This window comes from Volvox carteri, assembly GCF_000143455.1.
Source record: "Volvox carteri f. nagariensis unplaced genomic scaffold VOLCAscaffold_31, whole genome shotgun sequence".
Classification (NCBI taxonomy): domain Eukaryota; kingdom Viridiplantae; phylum Chlorophyta; class Chlorophyceae; order Chlamydomonadales; family Volvocaceae; genus Volvox; species Volvox carteri.
Genome location: NW_003307574.1, coordinates 955,105 through 972,068, shown reverse-complemented (window position 1 = coordinate 972,068; position 16,964 = coordinate 955,105). Strand labels below are relative to the sequence as shown.

At 57.6% G+C, this 16,964-nt stretch overlaps 2 protein-coding genes across 2 annotated transcripts in view; one reads left to right on the top strand and one right to left on the bottom strand.

Annotated features, from left to right (window-relative positions):
- Nucleotides 1-1,149: 1,149 nt before the first annotated feature.
- Nucleotides 1,150-8,584, bottom strand: VOLCADRAFT_62830 (uncharacterized protein; the record flags this gene model as incomplete). The annotated part of the gene is made up of 10 exons (XM_002952610.1): nucleotides 1,150-1,451; nucleotides 2,404-2,644; nucleotides 3,063-3,182; nucleotides 3,537-3,681; nucleotides 4,408-4,566; nucleotides 5,081-5,184; nucleotides 6,719-6,852; nucleotides 7,393-7,435; nucleotides 8,053-8,124; nucleotides 8,489-8,584. Coding segments are annotated over 10 exons (1,416 nt in total), but the record flags the coding sequence as incomplete, so codon positions are not given.
- A 543-nt stretch (nucleotides 8,585-9,127) lies between these two features.
- Nucleotides 9,128-16,964, top strand: part of VSET3 (histone H3 methyltransferase) — a gene marked incomplete at both ends in the record, with an annotated part of 11,443 nt that continues 3,606 nt past the window's right edge. The window contains 11 exons of the mRNA XM_002952691.1: nucleotides 9,128-9,277; nucleotides 9,449-9,618; nucleotides 10,772-10,907; nucleotides 11,201-11,269; nucleotides 12,791-12,876; nucleotides 13,341-13,380; nucleotides 14,133-14,237; nucleotides 14,799-14,873; nucleotides 15,248-15,391; nucleotides 15,465-15,631; nucleotides 16,286-16,387. Of these exons, the coding sequence (XP_002952737.1) occupies nucleotides 9,128-9,277; nucleotides 9,449-9,618; nucleotides 10,772-10,907; nucleotides 11,201-11,269; nucleotides 12,791-12,876; nucleotides 13,341-13,380; nucleotides 14,133-14,237; nucleotides 14,799-14,873; nucleotides 15,248-15,391; nucleotides 15,465-15,631; nucleotides 16,286-16,387 (1,244 nt within the window). The remainder of the gene's footprint in view (nucleotides 9,278-9,448; nucleotides 9,619-10,771; nucleotides 10,908-11,200; nucleotides 11,270-12,790; nucleotides 12,877-13,340; nucleotides 13,381-14,132; nucleotides 14,238-14,798; nucleotides 14,874-15,247; nucleotides 15,392-15,464; nucleotides 15,632-16,285; nucleotides 16,388-16,964) is intronic.

Below are 16,964 nucleotides of genomic sequence, written 5' to 3'. Positions count from 1 at the left end.
GTCCACCTCCCGACACGAACGAACCGCATCGCATCTACTGCCACCACTACAAGCTGTGTTATTATACCACCGTTAACTGTATTTGCCCTAATACGCTTCCAAGACAGCAGCCGACGCAGCAGCCCACCCTCTAAACACACAGGAAAGGAACAGCAACCACAGCAACCCTCAGTCATCTCCCCGGTCGTCCACCTCCTCGCCTGCGAATCAAACACGCCAAGGCAGGGGGAAGACCCGGCGGGCGGGCGGGCGGGCGGGCGGGTCAGTAAAGGCAATAAGGCCATAGAAGGGAAAGCGAGTTGGCAGAGAGAGGAAACGAGGCGGCAGAAACTTTTCCTTTTTCTCCGTTCTCCCCTTCCTTTCCTTCTTGAGCTTTCTGTTCTTACGTATGCTTACGTATTTTACTTCCTCTCGGGTACGGCATTCAGCACGGCATTGTCATATACAAGACGGTAGAAGGTAGACGTGACATGAAGACGTTGAGCAGCAGCATCAGCATCATCATCAGCAGCAGTTTTGTTCGATTCAGGATGTCCAGGAGGGGACGCAACATCCGTCCTAGAGAAAAAGCGGAACGACGTGCGGTGTAACTGACACACGGCCACACGGACTACAGAGAACTCGACAGAAAACTTCTCTCCCCCTCTCTCTCCCCGGCTGCTGCCACTCTTTTCCCCCCTTGTGCGCCCCCCTTCCTTATAGTTATTTTAGAACTATAAAACAGAGAGGAAGATGGGAAAGGAGAGAAAGAGGAAGAGAGAAAAAAGGAACCCTTTCTTCCCCCCTGTTGCAGACGCACAGCTGACTTCATGACGGAGCCAAGACCTTCCGCGGCGGCGACCCGACCCGACCCGACCCGACCCGACCCTGGCGTCATGTCGCGACTCTCACCCTCCGTGTCCGCGCCAGCAGCCGTTATCGCCCTCAAGGCGCCCCCCGCCGCCCCGCCCTTGCCCGAGCCGCCGACCCCACGGATCCAGCCACACGCCACCAACAGCTCGAAGATCCGAACAGAGCGGGCGGGATCCAAGCGGAAGAAGGTGCGGGCCTGGGGGTTGAGAGGAGGAGGAGGAGGAGACGGAGTAAGAGGCGGATCACCATCACCATCACCATCATCACCGCCGCCATTCATCTACCTGCTCAGTTTCGTCAGCCAACCACATAGATATGCCTAGTTGAATACCTCCACACACATACACTGGAGGGAGGGAGAAAAGGAGAGGGAGAGAGAAGTGGAGAAAAGTGAGAGAGGGAGGAAGGGAGGAAGGGAGAGCCACTCACATCTGCCTTTGTGATGGCTCCGTTCTTCTCACAGTCCCTTAGCAGCATGTCCTTGAGGGCCAGGTAGTGGCAGGGCAGCAGGCGCTGCGCCGCACACAGCTCCCTCTCCCTGGAGCCCAGCAGCTCCACCCCGGGCATGCAGGTGATGTCCAGAGGTACCCCCCGCTTGGCTCGCCACAGGGCCAGAGCGGCACCGGCACCGCGACCCATCGGGACTGTTGGATGCGGGGAGAACGGAGGTGGTGGTGGTGGGGGGAGGCCTTAAGGAGGTAAGGGTTGGGTTGGGTGGGGGAAAGACGAACCACGAACGAGTGAAGCTTGGGTGGGGGCAAGGAGAGCACAGGCTTTGCTGTTTGCTGAGCTCTCCTCGCAATTTCCTCTTGATTACTCATGGGGCCTAAGGGTGCTTGAGTATCAGTTTTTGGATAAAGGCATTCGGTTTCCGTCCCCCTGTTGTTTCCCCTATCCCCTATATTTTACTTAAGCTTAACCCTAAGTAGCTTAACTACGTTGTGACCCAGCAGTCTCAGGGCCTCTTCTTGCACACGTAACCCCATGCCCAGAGGTCGCCCTCCGTCCTGTAGCGTTGAGGGGGAAGAAAAACTACTGGCAGACGGTTGGATGTCGCATCTGTTCCGCTATGGGGAAAGCAGGCTTGCATTTTGATATATATATGTGTGGGAGATGGATTACCTAGCGGCGTGTGGCCCATCTAGCGATGCCAGCAAGAAGGTAAGAGTGGCGCACCGGAATATCACAATCCTTTTCTAAGCTCCGAAACCAGTTTATATCGTCATGGAGCCATGATGAGAGGCTGTCTGCAGTACCCCCTCACGATTTCCGTCGGACGGGGGGGAGCAACCCGGCATTGAAATACAAGCTAACTAAATACAAGTCCTGGATGGGGTCACCGTCGCAGGATTGGGGGGCGTAGATTGAAGTGGTGCGAAATGGTGAATGGTAAGGCGAAGGGTGGGAGGGGGTAAGGAAGGGGTATAGAGAAAGGATGTGGAGAGGGGGGGCCTGGCGGCGCGGCATAAGCCCCACCTGATGCCGCCGGCCGAGCCTGCTCGAAGGAAGATGACGTCACGGCGCCGCCGCCAGCGCCCGCCGTAGGCGTACCCGCCAGCGCCAGCTGAAGTCCGTCGTCGCCCAAAGGAGTGCCGTACCCCGGCTGCATCATGCCGCCTCCGGCGGCTGCCGCCGCCGCGGCGGCAGCGGCGGCAGCCGCCGCTGCCGCGGCGGCCCTAGCCTTCCCAGCGCCCCGCCCGGGCCCACTGTACGGCTGCCCATGCACTGCATTTGCCGCCGCAACAGCGGCGTCTGCCGCCGCCTTCTGGCGCCGCTTCTCAGTGTCGTACACCTGCTCCAGCAACAATCCAGCAGTACCGCTCATATCGCGCACACACGCATCATCATCATCATCACCTCACCTCACAGAGAGAGAAACATACGAGCAGCCGCTTCACCGGTCTTCGCAATCTTTTCCCCCCCCCTCTCTCTCTCTCTCTCCCTCACACACACACACACACAACCTCTCAGCCCCTCTATCGCTGCTCCTCCTCCCTCCACTCCCATACACAGCGGCCTCAGCGGGGGGGTAAAGACGAACCACAAACGAGTGGCTCAGCGGGGGGGGGTCCCCCGGGTCCGTCTCCCTCACCTCCCTCACTTCTACGTCTGGTACACTCTTGCCCTGGCAGCAACTTCACTCGTCCGTGGTTCGTCTTTCCCCCCCTCCCCTTCCCCCCTCCCCCTCCCCCCCCTTCCCCCCACCTCACCTCCGCGTCCACAAACGTCCGAATGCCGTTCCGGCGGTACTCCCGCAGCTCAGCAATGCGGGTGCGCATGCGGGCCTCGAGCAGCAGACCCTCCACAAGCTCGTCATGGGACGACTGGGACTGTGTGTGTGTGTGTGTGTGGTGGTGGGGGGGAAATATGGATAAGAGGAGGGAGATATGAAGGCCTCGATATATATATGTGTAAACAGCGAGGAAGAAACAACTGCCCTGAAGTCCAAAAAACACCAAACGCCGTAAGAGCCAAAAGCGGGTGAAGGAGGAGAGCGGGGGTTGGGAGGGTGCGGCCGTGTGACCGTGTCACAGGTGGTGAGGGGAACCATCAGACAGATTTTCCAAACAATCAAAGTTCTTCTACCTCCCAAATGTACGTCCTTTTTTCAAGTGAACTCTTACGAACTGTTGTGAACTTCTCACACGTACGGCGTAGGTACGGTATCGTACCGTGTGCCGTACCTGGTATCGTGCGAACACTCTCATTCTGGCGTACAGATCCCGTTCCTGTGTGTTTCGCCGCCTCTCCACCGCCTGAGCTGCACGGGTGTTGAGCAAACTGCGTTCCAACACAAAGGCACGCCGCCGCTCACGCTCGTCCAGCCGCCTGTACGGCGTGTTGTTGAGAGGGGGAGTATGTTCACAAAGACGTGACCCGCGGGCAGAAACTGGGAGAGTGCGTGTGCATGTGTGTTTTGCGCGTTGTGGTAGCGGGTAAAGCCGGGTGAAGGTGGTGGGGGGGGGGGGAAATGGGGTCGAGCCATTCCTGGGTGGGGGAGTGGAGAGAGGGGAAGGTACGCAGGAAGGGAAAGAGGGCAGGCAGGGCAGTAGTAGTAGAGAGGGCATCCGGGGGCCCCGCGCCACATGCCGAGGCCCCGCGAACCACACACGATTGAAGCTGCTGCCAGGGCAAGAGTGTATCAAACAGGGCAGGGGAGGGGGCATCCGGAGGCGCCGCGCCACATGCAGTGGTGGTGGCGGCGGCGGCGGCGGGGTGGCAGCGACCAGCCATTCCACCCCGGGGGTTTGACGAATGGGAGCGGACATATGGTGACAAACAGCCGCACAAGGCCTTTGGAAACAGACAGGACAGTAGTGGCACTAGCACCAGCACCAGCAGCGGCAGCAGCAGCAGTAGCAGTAGCAGCAGCACGCGCCGGGGAATTGCTGGTGAGGTGGTGGGATACTGACCCGCTGGAGTTGGGGTTGGGCTGAGAGTACGGCCAAAGACAGACGTCGCCAGGCGACCTCCGCCTCTCGCCCCACACCGCTCTGTGCCCCCTCCCCCGTCCTCCCTCTTACACGCTGGCGCACCAACCCATCCCCCCTTTACCTGTTGTACAACATCAACATCTGCAGCTTCAGTTGTACATCCGCCGGGTTGTCGTACTCGCTGAACTCCATATCCGCCACGATACACTCTGCGTCATTGTCGTACTCGGGGTCGAACTCCATGCGCTTGGGATGGAAGCCGGTAGCGTCGTACGACCCGCTTGGCTGCAGATCAGCAGGACAGAGAGATAAAGATATCAAGATCATGATGATGGCGATGATGATAACGATGTGGGGGAAGCGAGAAGGAAGCGGAGGGCGGCAGAAGTGGAGGGTGAAGCGAAAAAAAGGGGGGGGGGCCTAGGGGGAGAGTTGGGCTTGCGCCATCGCCCCCCTGCTCACGTGTGCTATCGTGTCTCACATGAACATTAACATAAACATAAACACACCTTGCCGTGACCAGAAGAAGGCTCCGCACCGCCGCCTCCACCGTCGTAACCACCACCTCCACCACCACCACCGCCCGCACCTGCACCACCGCGGGGCCCCTTGCCGCCCGTGTTCGGCACTGCCGCCGCCGCGGCCCCCGGCTCATGGTGCATGCTGCGGCCGCCGGTCTGTTTCCCCGGGCGTCGTGATGAGACAGTGAGGGGGCGAGGGAGAGGGGTAAGGGGGAAAAGATGAACCGCGAACGAGTAAAGCTGATGCCAAGGATAGAGGGAAGGCCGGAACACCCGCGGGGGGGAAGTAGCGGGCGGGCGGACGGGAAGGGAATATGGGGGGGGGGAAATATACGGGTGAGGAGACTTTGCCAGGGACAGACTTCTTTCTTATGCAGCTTCTTATTTGCATAGTTTGCCAGAGCAGCAAACATAGCACCATAGCTGTTGTTGTTGTTGTTACAGGGTGGTACAGCTTCACCAGTGGCCTCCTTCCCGAGGCAATTTCCTGTTGCAGAGGACGGCAGAGCGCAGAGTGGACCCCGGCCGCATGTCCGCATCTGAAGGCGCCCTCGTAACTTTATTTACCAAACAAAACCTGGAACCCACCTGCCCCCTTACCCCTCAACCCACCCCGGAGACATCACGATGGACATACAGACGTACCTAACCACCACCGCTACCACCAACCGCCCACAACCAGCCGCCAGAGGCCTTAGGCCGGGTCGGGTTCCTTTCCTCGTAGCTCTCCATCGTACAAACGCAGCGGGGCGTTAGTTGGCAGTTGTTACTCCGGCATTTTGCACCGGATTATTACCGGATAATTACCGGATCCCCCAACATCGCCTTCAAACGGCCCATCCCCATTCCCCATCCCCCTTCTCACCCCTCACCCCCCCCCGCGCGCACCTGCGCATGCGCCCCCCCGTCATGTACCTCCGCGCCGTGGCCCTCCGCCGCCGCCGCCAGCTGCTCGTGCCGGTGGCGCTTCATGCCCTTGTTACCCGCGGCCGCGTGACCGCCAGCTGCCGCCGCCGCCGCCGCCGGGGGATCCGTACCGTCCAGAAGACCACCACCTGCCCAAGAGACGTCGTACATTATAAAAAAACACCACCAGCAGCAGCAGCAGCAAGCCCTAGACAATGCTCCCGGGCAATGCTCCCGGGCGAAGCCCACATCCCCCCCCACTCGCCCTGCCCTCGGACATAAACCACATCATCAGCTGATAGCTATCCTGCAGGTAAGAGTGCGATTTCCTTCTCTTCCCACACTTTACCTCCCCACTGATTGCACCCAACTCCCTCTACCAGGATGAAAATGATGATTCCCCCTACCCCCCGAACCACCTCCCTCCCGGTCAAGACTTGGCATATTTCACATTTCACTCCCCCTGCTTAACCCCCTCGGTCCTACCTGTCTCCCTACCTACCTCCCTCCCTCCCCCCTTGCCTCGAGAGCCGTCTTTCCCCCCCTTCGCTGTCCAACAGTGGCCCTACCCAACCCCACCTGCCGCCGGTGTGGCCGCATCCGCGGGGCGCTCCCCGTCCTCCAAGTTCCCGTCCAGGGAGGGTGACGTGGCCGCGGCGGCGGCGGCGGCCGCAGAGCCGCCAGCCCCCCCCGCCACCGGCGGTTCGCTACGGGTCTGAGGATCCCCTATAGTGCCGTGGAACTGACTGCGAGCGTAACCCTGGCGAGCCCGGGCGATACACTCCGAAATGTCCACCTGCAAAGCAAAGAAGGACAGATCAGGCGCGGGCGGGCGGGCGGGCGGACAGATCAGATAAGACCACAAACCCGTGGGGGGCCCCCACACACGTGTATTCTTCCCGGGCCCCCCTCTCTCTCTCCCCATTAGTTTCGGACTTTGGACGCCTATTTCTGATTTCCTTGGCTATGGTTCCCGGTTCCCCCTCCTCATCCTCCCATCCCCACCTGGGCCATCTCCGGCGTGGGCCTGGGTAGCGGCATCATGTCATGGTCAATGTACACCGCGAAGTAGTGCTGACGGCACTGAGCGGGGTTCTTGCCACCTACGTGCTCCGAAACCCCCGGCCAGTTACCCAGACCTATACACGCGAGGGCAGGGCCGAAAGGAAGGGAGGGCGACAGGGGCCCGAGGGGGGTGGGTGGGGAATTACATGATGGTGCAAGAAACGCAGGGAAATGACCTGCCACGACGTGTCAGGGTTGAGGGTTAAGGCGCACCACTGGCGAATGGAGCAGATACCAAAGACGGGCAGTCCAGGGGAGGGGGGGAAGCTGTATTCCCCCATAGGGGTTAGGGATCGCTTGCAGGACGAGGCACACCAGGGTTGTTGGAGATGAGGTGGGGTTGGACGAGGGACGGAAGTAAAAAGGGGAGTGTGTCCAAGGACACGCGAAGAGGACACCGTCCCATCAGACGGGGCCCCTCAAGAGCTATATGCGGTCGGATACGCTTCTGTACACGCTGCGCGCAGCGTAGGTAGTCATGGCAATCGTGGCGAGGAGATGCGGCCCTCGCGCATGTGTTTTCGTGGTTCGTCTTTCCTACCTCCCACCAACACCCTAACCCCTTTCCCCCGGGGGCTCACCCTCAGGCCTCAGCCATCCCTCCCCATACTCACCATAAATGTCAATCGCCTCCAGTAACAAGATCTCCTCATCCGCCTGACAGCAGGGCGGGGGGGAAACAGGGAGGGAGGACACTTACTGTCCATGGTCCGTCAACGACACGTGGAGGCGGCGGGGTACACGGGCGCATATAATACACAATGCGGCCGCGTGTGCACAGACCACCTTGCCAACCCATAGCAGCCACCCTTAACAACTCTATCTCGATTCATCGTACACACACTCCGCAGCCCGGCAACCCGGCAATCCACACATAAAAACACATGCATAAAGCACACATCAAACCTTTTTAAATCCATATCAATAAGGAAAGACGCCCCAAGGTATTCCCATCCTCACTCCTCCGTGGTCGCAGCGGTTCTACCCCCTTCCCTTGCCTTGCCTTCCCTTCCCCCTCGCCTCGCCTCGCTCGCAGAACTTAGGAGATAGCCGGCAACCCCCTTCGTTTGCCCCGATTTGTTTGCAAGTTGTTTCCTCCTCCGAAACCCCAGCCCAGAGCCCCCACGCTCCTCAGTTCACCTCCCTGCTCCCCAAGCCGAAGAACGCGCGCAGGCGTTTACCCCCACCCTTCCCGCCAGGGCCTGCCCCCCACACACAGCTGGTAAGTTTGGATGATGACTGGCTCTTTCATCCCCCCAGGTTCGAGACCTTACCCCCCAGTCGGGATGGTAGATTGGGAAGGAGAGGTTCTCCACCACCTGGTAGTCGTGTGTGTTTTTGTGGGGCTTGATCTCTACACCTGGGGGGTTAGAGGAAGGGGGAAGGGGGGCCCGGCGCGGGTGAGGGGTCTAGGAAAGGTAGATGACCCCCGAACGCGGGGCCCCCTCCATACACCCATACACACGCACAACGTTTTCTCACGACTTAATCAACCTGTATGTATTTCTTGCGGCTCAGTTTATTAAAACACACTTGCCCACGTGCCGGTAAGGGGGAACCACGTGCGGGGGACTCCAATTAAAGATAGAGACGTTTCCAACCCTCCGCCCAAAGTCCTCGACAGAATAATGGACGCCCCTGCCGTCCCCTTCTGTACCCTTCCCAGCGATGCTGTATTCCACATCCTGATAGCACAGATCACTTGCCTACTGAGAAGCATTCCAGGCAAAGGTCGAAGTCTTTGCACTCTGCGCACTTGATGCGCGGTACGTGCGATATGTCCTTTTGGCAGTAATTACAATGGTAGAGCGCCCTGGCAGTTTCGGGAAATTGTCCAGTTTAAGGTGTTCAAGCGCGCATTAAAACGCAGGAGGCTCGGGCCTAACCTGCGCGCATCTTGTATCGTCCTGTTGAGGACTCCGTCTCGCAGTTTCCTCCGTTTTCCCCTGGAAAGGCATTCCCGTGCTTAAGTGACGGTCGCGAGACCAGGACCGAACTCTAGCGCTGCGTACCTCCCGCCTAAGGATTCCTGAAGCGTCATGGTACAGTATGGTCGACGTAAGAAATTTTCATGCGTCTAAACTTATGCGAAAGAGAAAGCCTTTTGAACGCCGTGCGTGGTCGATAAACGAGTATAACACTGACAAAAGAAATATTAAGACGGAAATAAGCTATCGTAGCGAAAAAAGATTAAGTTTTGGATGTTTATTTCCCCATACACAAGTTCCTGCTGGGAAGAGAAGAACCAATTTGGAGCCGGCGCGAGAGTCAATCAACCATCGCCTGACGCAACCACATAGGTGCACTGGCTGTCGCTCGACACCTGAATAGGATTAAAGGTGACCATCGATGGCGATACCAGAGTCCGCACGCGCAGTTGTCAGCGCGGTCGCGGCCTCGCTGGGGCCGGCACCGCCAGACAATCCGGATGCAGCAAGGAGAGTCACGGAGCTTCGTGAAGAATATAATCGGCGTTATGAACAAGAGATGCGTTCATCGGTGAGCGGCAGCCAACTTCCCTCGCTTCATGGCCTGCTGGCGCGACTTTAATATTCTCCACCCCAGCTGGGATAGCTCGGATTCCTTCCTTACAAGTGTTCAAGTATTCCACCGACACAGTACTAAACAACAACAGGGTCGCCCTGGGCCCCGGCTCCATCGTAACCACAGGTCAAGCGACCAGGCCTCAACATGATATTGCCCAAGGAGGTGGTCAAAGGCGAGGCTGTGCCCATCTTTGGCCACGTTCCTGGGGTAAAGCCGGGCGCAAAATTTAAGGACCGTGGCCAGCTTTTTGTCACGGGAGTACACGCCACACTTATGAAGGGGATCCACGCGCCGTAAGTGCCGTACATCCCTTACTACCCTAACCCACCTGCCCACTCCTTCCCCATCCCTCAACGGCTTGTTGGCTCCTATCCATAGACTCATGTTTAAGGAAACAGTAGGTTCGGAAAATCGCGCACATAATCGCACAGACATATCCGCAGGTTTCTGCACTTCGAGCTCGCGAACTGTATTTCGCGTGCCTTGCTTGCTGGATGCACCTCCGAAACCCACGGTTGAAACAATAGAGTTCGGGAACCTCACCTTGTTAATATATTATATTGTTTTTCGACATCTCTCCTCTCTCCACAACAACATCAACACCAACACCAGCACCACCTCATTCACACACGCACACACAGCGACTTGCTTGATAGGTTTACAGTCCCCACACAGCGCCAACTCCCTTCCTCCTCCTCTTCCCGACCCCGTCCTTTCCCCGATCGATCTGGGCCAATCTGGTCGTGATTGATCCGATCGTCCTAATCGCCAGCTCACTCATCCTATACTTTCCAAACCGCACATTGCCTTCACTCGTCTCCAAACGTAACGTCATGTTTGGTTCCGTTTTAGAAGGCCGACGGTTACCGTTTAACCAACCTCCCCCCTCCTCCCCCAGCCGTCCAGCTGCTGCTGGGCTCGCCTGCTTCTGTTCGCTCCTCTCCAGCCCCGGCCCCACCTAATATCGCCTTTCCCCACAGCAGCGCCGCCTCCGGTTATTTCCACAGCGGCCCTTAGACAGCATAACCCTTCTAATACCAACATCTACTTGTGAATATTGAACCTATGTCCAGCAAAACACACAAAAACACACAATGAACCTATGTCCAGCAAAACACACAAAAACACACAATGAACCTATGTCCAGCAATAACACACAAAAACACACAAAAACACACAAGCTACGTTGAGCTGTAGCTTCATTGTAAAATATTATCCTACCTCACGTCGCTGGTGACTACTATTCGGAGGTGTCGATTGGTGCGTTATTAAGTTATATATATATTCGTGTACCATTCTTCGTGTACGATTTCCGTCTTATCGCGGCTCCGGAGATCATCCTGAACACGCATACATAAACACACAAGCACACCCGCGTTCTTTTTGGCACACACCCACACGAAACCACACACGAAACCACACACACACACACACCCCTCCCTTCAGGTCCACCAAACATCCCGACTTCGCCAAGGGCGCCTACAGCGTTGTTATGAGTGGCGGTTACGTGGATGACGAGGACATGGGCGAGAGCTTCTGGTACACGGGGGAGGGCGGAATAGATGCGTCCAGCAAGCGACAGGTGTGCGCGCATCCATGTATGTATCTATGTATATGTCTGTGTACGTATCTGTGTACGTGTGTGTTTTAAAAACAACGAGAACCAGCGAGAACAAAGTGCTCCGGGCCCTCCAAGCGTCCCCGTTCGTGGATGTGTGTGCGTGTGTGTTTTTGGAAGTTACCGAGCACCCCCACCCCGATCTCCACCACCGGTCAGTTCTACGTCTGGTACACTTTTGCCCTGGCAGCAGCTTCACTCGTGTGTGGTTCGTCTTTCCCCATCTCACCATCTCCACCCCCCCGTCGCCTCAACAGGTCAGGGACCAGTCTATGGAGCGCGGTGCCAATGCGGCCCTGCGGAACAACTGCAACTCGCGGACCCCAGTGCGGGTCGTCCGGGGCTTCGTTAGCGCAGCAGCAGCAGCAGCAGGAGGAGGAGGAGGAGGAGGAGGAGGAGGGGGCAACACTGCGACTGGAGCTGGAGGGAGCGCCGCGGGGGCGGCGGCGGGGGGGGGAGGAGCTGCACCTGCACCAGCTGCGGCGAACGGAAGTGGAGGGGGAGGTGGCGTAGGGAAGAAGGAGAAAGGATTCGTGTACGAGGGTCTGTATGTCGTACTGCAGTACAAAACGGAGGTACGGCGCGGGGTTTTTGGGGGGGATGAAGAGGGGATGGCAATCTTCTTCACTCTGCTCAAGTTCGTGTGCTTTCAACCGCCTGTGTGCATTACCTTCTCCACCGCCACCAACACCAACACCACCGCTGACCTGACCTTATATCCCTCAGACTGACTGACTGCTTCCTCTTTGTAAACGTCGTTTGCTTGCTTGCTTGCTCGAGCGCGCATTTCCCCCCACCACCACCAGAGCCTGGTGCCGCCCGCCCTCCCTTTACCCTTACCTTTACCTTTACCCTCACCCCTTGAATAATACCGCTATCGTGAAGGCCCCCTCAGCCCCCGCAGCCGACCGAGCTACTCACTCACTGTGCTAGCTGACGGCTCCCAGGCTGTCCTTCTTCACACGGTCCATGACCTCGTTACCCCCTCTCCTCTCTCTCTCTCTCTCTCTCCTGGATTTCCGCCGGCACCGCTACTTTCATTCATTTTGGCCCGGGAGGGGGGGGCACCACGGGCAACAACAAATCTGCGGAATATCCCTCACGGGGGCAACAACAAATCCCCGGCCTCTTATGGTACTTTTTGCGCTTTTCGCCGCCCTTAACCCTTAAATTTGGAATGCTACGGATGTTTCTTCTGCTTTCGTTCGCATTTTGTTCGCATAGTGTCGGCGGCTAGGAAGGTAGTTTTCCGCTATCGCCATTTGACTACTACTACTACTAACATCATCGCGAAGACTTTCCCTCCTCCTCCTTCGTCTCATGCCGCGCGACTGGTTAGTTAAACGTTGCTTCTTACGTAATTTAGTGGCGTGTCAGAGTCTATATACTGCTTGGGGGGGGCAACAGCTTCACTCGTTCACGTGGTTCGTGGACTCCCCCCCCCCTGCTTCTCTTTCCTCAACTTCGTCCCCTCCCTAGCTTGGGACGTCGGTAGTCGTCTCCTTGACTTGGCACATACTTTCCCCCTTTTGTCCCCCTTTTCAGCCCCATCTGCCCCAGCAGCAGCACTCTTTCCTTGGCAGCAGCTTCACTCGCTCACTTCGTGGTTCACGTCTTTTCCCCCCTCGTTTCCCCCCCCCCCAAAGTTTTGGACTTTAGACGCCGGCAGCTCATTTCCGATTTCCTTGCAAATGGCATAGTTCTCCCCCTCCCCCCCCCCACACACACTCACACCACTGTGGTTCCTCTTACCACTCCCCCCTCCCTCCCAGTGGTTCGTCTTACCCCCCCTCTCTCCCTCCCCCCCTCCCCCCTCCCCCACCTTGCCGGGCCCCCCCCCTCCCCAGCCCTCCAAGGACGGTCCGCTGGTGTGCAAGTTCCTGCTGCAGGGGGTCCCGGGACATAGCACCGTGAACACCAAGGTGGAGTTCGGGTGAGTGTGTATGTGCGTGTATGTATGTGCGTATGTATGTATGTATGTGGGTAGGAAAAGTGGGGCTGAGGGGGGAAAAGACGTGAACCACGAAGTGAGCGAGTGAAGCTGCTGCCAAGGAAACAGTGCTGCTGCGGCAGAGAGGGCTGAAAAGGGGGGTTTGGTACGACGAAGCACCGACGATCGACGAAAAGGTGTGTGTGAAGTACATTACATGCAAAATGTGAAGGATCACCTGTGGACGTCCAGAGCGCTTTTGGGTGGATGGGTGGTAGTGGATGGGTCTTCCTCCTCCTCCTCCTCCTCCTCCCCCTTCTTACCGTTTCAAGGGAGTCTTGGAAGGAGGGGCAGGGGCTGGGAGGCTGGTCGGGTCGAGTTGTCACTCTCACCTCCGCTGCCGCTGCTGCTGCCGCTACCCCCCCTCACCATAACCCACGCACACGTTTCTCCACACACACACACAGCAGCAGCAGCAGCATTCGCCCCCTGCCAGTGCCAGGCCCGGTCAGATATTTGTAACCTACACACACACACACACACACACACACACACACACACGCCCCCCAAATCCCACCCTTTCCGCCCCTTTACCCTTCCCCCCCCTCCCTCGCCCACATCCATACATAAACATACATACATGCACACACATACACGTAGCATCTTCGGCGGTGCATCCAGTCACAGACTTCTTCACGCCCGGCATCTGGCTCTAAAGAGGGGGGGGGCATCCGCCCAGCCACCGGCGAAACGTAGCCGCGTGGAGAAGGACCGCAGAGCCCTGGAGGTGGCGAGGAATGTGAGTAGGGGGTGGGGGGGATGGGAGTGAAAGCCGGAAGGGGGGGGAAGGGGGGGTATGAAAGGGGGGAAACATAACTCGGGGCGGCTTCGGCGGTACGGAGTACGAACCCCCGCCAGCTGCATTGGTGCCGTACACGCGTCGGCAGTTGAATCCTTTTGTCTCCTGCATCCTGCATGGTTAGAACCCCCCCCCACACACACACACACACGTACACATACACACACGCACGCACACGCGCCATACCCCTCCCCCACGGGTCAGTCTCTTGCATGTTGTCATTCCACATTATTGGTCTAATCTTGGAGTTCCTCTTCTTCGTCAATCGTCTGTGCTGCATCGTACACCCACCTCCCCTCCCTCTTTCGCCCCAACCCTCCCCCTCCTTTCCCCCCTCCTCACCCACCCTTCCCAAACCCTTTCCCCCCCCGGCCCTCCCCGCCCCCCGCCCCGCCCCCAGGTGATGTTGTCGGATATCCGTCGGCGCTATCAGGGGTCCCGCACCCTGCTCAGTGAGGACATCACCGGCGGCAGGGAGCCCGTACCCATACCGCTGGTCAATGAGGTGTGTATGTGTGTGTATGTGTGCGTATATGTATGTATGTATGTATGTATGTATGTATGTATGTATGACTTAGATTTCACTGTGGGCCGCGAGAGCCGGGGGCCGAAGCCGAGGGTCACACAGCGCAAGGGTCGGGAGCACACAGCACAAGTCGGTTAGTCTTGTTTGCTCCCGACCCTGACTCAGACTGCCAACACACTACGCAGCCACTCCGTACGATTACCGTACTGTTGTCGTTTCTGAACCTCGACTTGCATTTTTTAAAACACAAACACATACATACGCACATACTCCCAAGACCACCACCACCACCACCACAACCCCATGTAGAATATGGAATCAGCAGACTCTCACCCATCCTCTATCGCATTGTGCCCCGCATTGTATGAGCACGGGCCTTCTCCCCTCCTCCACACCCACCACCCACCCACCCCTTGGCGGCCTTTTTTTTCATTGCTGCTTGCATGATCATATGATTTCCCCCCTTTCCCTCTTCCCCCTTTCCCCCTTCCCCCCCTTTCCCCCTCCCCCCTTAACTTCCCCGCTCATTATTTTCGACAGGTCAACGACGTGACGTTGCCCGCAGATTTCGAATACATCCGGGAGAACGTCTGGGCGCCCGGGGTGTACGAACTGGTGAGTTGTACGACAGTACGTCAAGAGTACGGCAATGGGGAAAAGACTGGCTGGTTGGCAGGTGGTTAGATGAGGTGAAAGAGGGAGAGGGGGCTGAGTTTATTTTATGTAAGTAGTGCTGTCGTACATGGATACACGGTTTGTCACACATGCATGGGCCCTTTCGCCGTAGTGGGGGTTGGGGGGGAGCTGGTTGGGTTGTTGGGGGGGGGGCGGGGGCGGGGGCGCTCTCCTTGCGGAGCATAGCTTTTGGGGTTGTGAATGTGTATGTAATGTGCTGTTACATACATGTATGTATGTGTGTATGTGTGTATGTGCAGGAGGCCAAGCCTTGACCTCCGTATCTCCCCCTTCATGCCCGCCATCCCCCCCAGTTCTGCTTCTTGTACACTCTTTCCCCCCCATCCTCCCCCCTTGTTCGTGGTTCGTCTTTCCCCCTCATCCCCCCCTTCGCCACGCGCACCAAGACCGATACCATTGATACCAACTCCCTACTCAACCAAATCACATCGTCCTTCGTACGTCAGTGTCTTCCGCCAACCCTCCTCCCCTTCCTCCTCCTCCGCACACTGCCCCCCGACTGCCGTACAGGTAGCCCCGATCCTCAAGTTTATGGACGAAGAGATGTCGGGTTTTACCCGGGGGGAAGTGCCGTACGGTGCTGGCACCGAGGGGGGGGAAACCCAAACGTGCGGTCTGGCCTTCAACCGGCGGATCGCGGAGAAGGACCGGGAGCTTGGGGACAAGCTGCCGCAGGGGTGAGTGTGTGTGTGTATGTGTGTGTATTTGCCTTGGTGGCTTGAGCGGGGTAACGGGGGGGAATCACGGATGAGTGGAGCTGATGCCTAATGAGTGTGAGGGAGGTGTATGATGGTGTGGGTGATGGTAGTGGGAAAGGAGCGCGCGCGTGTTCGTGGGTGAATTTGGGTTTTAGATTTTAGTTCCTGGGCTGTGGGGAAGGGGGGGACAATGAGAGGGGGTGTTAGGGAGGGGTTATGTATGTGTATGATTGTATGTATGTATGTATGTATGCATGTATATATGTATGCATCTATGTGTGTACGTGTGCACGTGTGTGTGCGGGTTTTAGGGGGTTAATACGGCTCGGGACCTTCTAGGGGTTTGGGGAAGATATCCCGGGGGGTGAGGGGGGTTGAAGGGGAGCCACGAGTGTGAAAATGGGGTGGTGGTTGGTGTGTATGTATGTATGTATGGCCATCGCGGCCATGTTGAAAGGGGCTGAGACCTTTTCATCCGTACACATTTAACCCGTACACAACGATTACATTGGGGGCCGCATTGTTGGAAAGAGCCCAGGTGGGATAGCTCTTCCTTTGTGTTTTTGGGGTGTGCCTTGCGAACGTGTGTGTGTTTCCCCCTCCCCCTCCATCTTTCGACCCCCTGTACGGCAGGTACGAGCCCCACCTGGAAGAGCAGTACAATACGGATGGGTGTCTGATCGTGACGGACCCGTGTGGTTTGCACGAGTGCGGTGCTAAGTGCAAGTCCGCCAAGTGCCAACGGAACAAGCAGGTGTGTGTGTGTGTGTGTGTGTGTGTGTGTGTGTGTGTGTGTGTGTGTGTGTGTGTGTGTGTGTGTGTGTGTGTGTGTGTGTGTGTGTGTGTGTGTGTGTGTGTGTGTGTGTGTGCGTGCGTCTCATGCCGCGCGACTGGTTAGTTAAACGTTGCTTCTTACGTAATTCAGTGGCGTGTCAGAGTCTATATACTGCTTGGGGGGGGGGCCAACAGCTTCACTCGTTCACGTGGTTCGTGGACTCCCCCCCCGCTGCTTCTCTTTCCTCAACTTCGTCTCCTCCCTAGCTTGGGACGTCGGTAGTCGTCTCCTTGACTTGGCACATACTTTCCCCCTTTTGTCCCCCCTTTCAGCCCCATCTGCCGCAGCAGCAGCAGCACTCTTTCCTTGGCAGCAGCTTCACTCGTTCCCTCTCTCCCCCACTGCCAACTCCTCCCTACACTCTTTCCCCCTACTCCCCCCCCCCACTCCCACACTTTTCGTTTGCTACTTTCTTGCCCTGGCAGCAGCTTCAATCGTGTGTGGTTCGTCTTTCCCCCCCACTCCCCCCCACTTTCC